We start from the raw sequence: 6,000 nt of genomic DNA, 5'->3' as shown, positions 1-6,000 counted from the left end.
GAGTAGCCGTACAAAATGGGGCTCAGATGTTCCATGTCACACAGGATAGACAGCCCCGTACCTGCAGCATGGTGGACACTGTGGTTTCTGCGCTTCACTACAACTACATTCCGTACTCTAATGTAATTTTTAGCAATGATTTCACAAAGAGGTACAGCTATTGGAAATCTTCTGGGCCACCTGCACCACCGATAGGAACTGCAGCCTAGTTAGCTGCATTGGGGGCAGACTCTTCAAGCCATGATTGCTTAATACTAAGCTTGGGGCTGTCTAATGGAACTAGAGTTCTTTGTTGGCCAGTAATGATGGCAAACTCATGATTTTATTATCTTGTCACTCTTCATACCAATCCTATTGTGTAGGCAAACATCCTTAATATTGCTGGTTCTGGACCCTGGCACTTCATGAACCTTGTGCACCAGAGCTGCATGTTAAGGTGTGCAAGATACAGCATCAGACTCCGTGAGTCATGAGGTTCTATGTCCTCAACAGAAGAAATGATTCTGAAAGTTCGGCCTCCATCAATGCAAAACATATGCATGTCCACTTTTAATTTTGTGATAATCTTTGTTGTTACCATTGTATACATAGGACTTTTGATCATTAAAAGGACACTGCCATCAGAAAGGGTACATGTCCATAGCTGCCAGGTTGAAATAAATCTAGCCGAACAATTGGTGCAATGAATGGGGAGATCTCTGGATCCATGTGAGGTACAGGGCTGGTTCTAGCTTTGTTGGAAAGAGGTTATCATGTACCAGATTATGCACTTGCAGCCTGTAAGTAAATAAGTGTGTGTTAGTGTGTATGTGTTTATCGGTGTAAGTGTGTATTTGTGTCAACATCTTCTTATTCTCTATATAGGAGATAACACCAGTGTCCTAAATATCTGGATATAAGTAATATACATACAGTACAGACCAAAAGTTTGGACACACCTTCTCATTCAAAGAGTTTTCTTTATTTTCATGACTATGAAGGCATCAAAACTATGAATTAACACATGTGGAATTATATGCATAACAAACAAGTGTGAAACAACTGAAAATATGTCATATTCTAGGTTCTTCAAAGTAGCCACCTTTTGCTTTGATTACTGCTTTGCACACTCTTGGCATTCTCTTGATGAGCTTCAAGAGGTAGTCCCCTGAAATGGTCTTCCAACAGTCTTGAAGGAGTTCCCAGAGATGCTTAGCACTTGTTGGCCCTTTTGCCTTCACTCTGCGGTCCAGCTCACCCCAAACCATCTCGATTGGGTTCAGGTCCGGTGACTGTGGAGGCCAGGTCATCTGGCGCAGCACCCCATCACTCTTCTTCATGGTCAAATAGCCCTTACTTTCAAAGTTTTCCCAATTTTTCGGCTGACTGACTGACCTTCATTTCTTAAAGTAATGATGGCCACTCGTTTTTCTTTACTTAGCTGCTTTTTTCTTGCCATAATACAAATTCTAACAGTCTATTCAGTAGGACTATCAGCTGTGTATCCACCTGACTTCTCCTCCACGCAACTGATGGTCCCAACCCCATTTATAAGGCAAGAAATTCCACTTATTAAACCTGACAGGGCACACCTGTGAAGTGAAAACCATTTCAGGGGACTACTTCTTGAAGCTCATCAAGAGAATGCCAAGAGTGTGCAAAGCAGTAATCAAAGCAAAAGTTGGCTACTTTGAAGAACCTAGAATATGACATATTTTCAGTTGTTTCACACTTGTTTGTTATGTATATAATTTCACATGTGTTAATTCATAGTTTTGATGCCTTCAGTGTGAATCTACAATTTTCATAGTCATGAAAATAAAGAAAACTCTTTGAATGAGAAGGTGTGTCCAAACTTTTGGTCTGTACTGTATATATCAAGAATAAGAGCACTACTCATATCCAGATATTTAGGACACATTTACTTCCATGGGGCTGAGCTCCTGCTAGGCCATGTGACCGATGAACATGTCATCACTTGCCTAGGAAAAGCAGCGAGAAGGCTGCGGCGCTCACAGGAGCGTTGGTGCCTTCTTGAACAGCTGATCGGCCGGGGTCCTGGTTGTCAGAACCCCACCAATCAAATACTGATGACCTATCCAGAGGATAAGTCATCAGTTAAAAAATCTCAGAAACCCCCTTTAAAAGGTGTTGTGCAGGCAATATCCTGAGGATTGACCTATCCTGAGGATTGGTAAACATTATCACATTGGCAGTGGTCTAATACCTAGCACCCTCGACAATCAGCTGTTTGAAGAGGAGGCGGTACTCCATGCTAGCGACGTTTCTCCTTCATTACACTGCCCGCCGTCTCCTTTGCAGTGGCGGCATAGTACAAGTACTCGCTCCATTCATGAGTATAGAATGGGTACTTGTAATTATACTGCATCTCCAAGACGACGGGCAGTGTAATGAAAAGGAAGTAGCGCCCACATGGAGCGCTACCTCTTTTTAAAACAGTTGATCAGCAGGGGTGCTGGGTGTTGAACCCCCACTGATCAGATATTGATGACCTATCCCAAGGATTGGGGGTGGAGTGATTTCAGTTTTCGCCTCAGCCAGAAGGCTAGGTGCAGCCCTGCTTGGAGTCCCCATAACATACCAGATTATTTAATTTGTAAATAAATATCTAGACTAAAATGATGGTGCACAGATTCAGTTTTGATTCTTGGTGGAAGTGTGGAATATTGAGTATGAGCTCAGGGAGACACAACTGTCATTGAAACAAATATACGTATGGTGTGCGGTAACGTTTCTAATGGTCTATGTCTACCACGAGTATGTAAGCCAAATTTGAAGGAAAAATAACTTCCATGGATCAATGCAATATATACAGTTGTCCTGGCAGTACATAGACCCTGTTATATCTGTACAGCCGGCATAATAAGGTTCTGTTCAGCTGCATATTTGTAGAATGTAATGAACCAGTAGAAGTATATATTCGATATGTTACCTAATTTTACTATAATTAGATGTGGTAGTAACATGGTAAGACATGACGCCATGATACTGGAATGATGCGGACATTCCAGCCGGTCACTTCTTTATTTTCTCAGTGCCGCCAGCTGTCACTTCTGATCTATACTTACTTTACTTTTTTGTGGATCTCAAAATATGAAACACGGACCAATGACAGGTTTATATGATCCAGGTTTGGAACTCGCTGTGAAGCAGTCAACACATTTTGAGACAAGGACACTTAAGACTTCCAGTTTTTCATTACTTTTACTGCTGATGTCAGAATCATATCTACAAGTTTAGCACAGGCAACATATTAGACCTGACTTCAACCCAATCTATTATAAAGTGGCATTTGCCTATAGCCAGGACAGACAGGCATGTTGTACAGTAGGAAGAATGAACATCTAATATTACAGATGGTGCTGCAGTGATATCCGTATGAATTGATTGGTTGTGTCCTCAAAAACCAGCTAGGGATTTCTTGGTGAAGTTGAGTAGAAAATAGAAATATTCTTTGTTCTTTAAAGGTTAGCCATATCTTGCTTTCTCATTGGCCAGAGCGAGGCGACGTATGTTGGCGATACAACCGGCGGCGGCTTCTTGGAGAACGGCATCAGCAGAGCCAACCATGTCTATGAGAAGCTAGGACAAGAAAAACAATGCGAACCATTAGTATAACGGATATTACATACAACGTGATTTCATCCACTCTGCTGAGAAGCCTAAAGCTAAGAATGTCAAGTTTGGTCTTCTACCTTCTACAAATGAATGTTTGACTATTCATTCTCAATGTTTTGAAAATTAGAACCATCATCAACGTCAGGACTTCTTCTGAAGGAAATTAATTGCAAATAACATCTAGAAAGCCAAAGCAGGCTATACTGTACACATACGAGCTTGGCAATTACGGTGTGACCAGTCCTAAATTCTCACGTGTACTCTGGCAGAAAGAGAGACTGGTCATGCTGGATGTGTGCATGCTTATGATGGAGTCAGCCGAAAGACTCTGGCTGACATGCTACTGACATAACTGGTAGTCGTCCAACTTTATGACAAAACCTAGGATTACCTTGCTCTTTCTATAATATACTGGATATACAGGAGCTGAGGTTCACCATTAATTAAGCTAAAATACCCACACACAAGCAGCAACTGAAAGCAGCGGCAGCAAAGACCTGGCAAAGCAACTTAAAGGGGATATCCCACAAAAATGTATCTACAGGATGATTGATAAATATCAGATTTTGGGGGTCCAACCACTGGGACATCATACAATCTGTAGAACAAGGGGTCCCTGATAGTGACTAGAGCATCGCGGTGTTCGGCTGAACACCACGTGTGCTCGAGCGCGAAGCTACGCAGCCAATAAACGTGCGGGGAACTATTGGCACTCACTGTAATGCCGTAGCCATGTTGGTTACTGGCATTACAGTGATTGGCTGGCCAGAACGCGTCATCGGGTGCTATATAGCACCCAATGACACGTGGTTCAGCTCAGTCTAAGTCAGGGAGAGCTGCAGCAGAAGGGAGAGATAGTGTAGGGGCAGGAATTGTTTTTTTTTTTTCAAGCAGGATTTACTGTTGAAAGGTGTTAGAAACCCAAAAGTACTTTTAAGGACTATTGTTTTATCTGGCTGCAATATAAGCGCAATCTGCGCTAAATTGCGTGCAATTGTTTGGCCGCTGCTGACAGTGACACAACCTCTGCTACATCTGTTGTGTTACATTTGCGCATCCTAAATATCTGTGACATTCAGCACAATTGTTTGGCCGCTGCTGACAGCGACATTACCTGCGCTACATCTCCTGTATAACGTTTGTGCATCCTAAATATCTGTGACATTCAGTGTAATTTTTTTGCGCATACACTTACAAAACCTGCGCTACTGCTTTACCATTTAATATGCTCAAGGCGAGCAGTAAGGGATGGGAAGTGGCCATGCTGCTGATGGTGCAGGCAGAGGCCGTGGCCCTGAGCACGGTGAAACTGTGCCTGCTGCCAGAGCACAAGAAACATACTCATCCACGATACCTAGCTTCATGTCCCTGTTTGCCGGGCGGAGCAGGATACCACTCTCAAAGTCACACCAGTGCGACCAGGTGGTCGGTTGGCTTGCAGCAGATAATGCTTCCAGTCGGTTAAGCACCACCCTGTCTTCCACAAAGTCCAGTCTCAGTAGCCAAGAGTCTGGTCAACAGAATCCTCACCCTGATCTTCCTTCCTCCCACAATGGAGAGTCTTGGCAAACAAGTGATAGCACACTCGGATCTTCCGAGAAGCTCTTTTCATCGCCATTCCTTGATTTGGGCCTTTCGAAAAGAACGCTTGAAGAGGGACATGAGGAGATCTTGTGCACTGATTCCCAAACTCTTGAGCATCCACAGTCAGAAGAAGATGACGGTGGGGAACGACAATTAGTGTTTCACGATGTGGATGATGATGATGAGACACAGTTGGAAGAGGCAGTGGGGTGGCAAAAGGGAGAAGGCAGGCCACACCAAACAGGCCTGCAACTGTTCCCCGGAGTACCCCCTTGTGGCAATCTCCCTTGCCAAGGGGTAGGTGTTCCGCAGTCTGGCGCTTTTTGGAGGAAAGTGCGGACGATAAAAGAATTGTCATTTGCAACCTGTACCGTACAAAAATGAGCAGGGGCGTGAACACTAGCAACCTCACCACCACCAGCATGATCCGCCACATGGCATCAAAGCACCCTAATAGGTGGGCCGAACGCCTGGGTTCACAATCAGTGTCTGAGGGTCACACCAATGCTTCCTCTTCCCCTGTGTTACGTGCAGGCCAATCCCCTGTCCAAGACGCAGGCCCGGATGCCTCCCACCCTGCACCTGGACCTTTGCAAGTACCATCAGCTAGCACATCCACTTTTGTGTCCCAGCGCAGTGCACAGATGTCCATACCCCAGGCCTTTGAACGAAAGCGCAAATACCCAGCCACCCACCCACAGGCCATAGCACTAAATGCGCACCTTTCCAAATTGCTGGCCCTGGAAATGTTGCCATTTAGGCTTGTGGACACTGAGGCTTTCTGCAGCCTGATGGCGG

At 44.4% G+C, this 6,000-nt stretch overlaps 1 protein-coding gene across 1 annotated transcript in view; it reads right to left on the bottom strand.

The window, feature by feature from the left end:
- Nucleotides 1-3,223: 3,223 nt before the first annotated feature.
- The window catches only part of ODAD2 (outer dynein arm docking complex subunit 2), a 145,880-nt gene continuing 143,103 nt past the window's right edge, over nt 3,224-6,000 (bottom strand). The window contains exon 20 of the mRNA XM_040434342.1: nt 3,224-3,582. Coding sequence (XP_040290276.1) covers nt 3,469-3,582 — 114 coding nt within the window. The 3' untranslated portion in view covers nt 3,224-3,468. The remainder of the gene's footprint in view (nt 3,583-6,000) is intronic.

The sequence above is a fragment of the Bufo bufo genome, chromosome 5 (genome assembly GCF_905171765.1).
Source record: "Bufo bufo chromosome 5, aBufBuf1.1, whole genome shotgun sequence".
NCBI lineage: Eukaryota > Metazoa > Chordata > Amphibia > Anura > Bufonidae > Bufo > Bufo bufo.
This window is presented reverse-complemented; position numbering and strand designations above follow the sequence as displayed.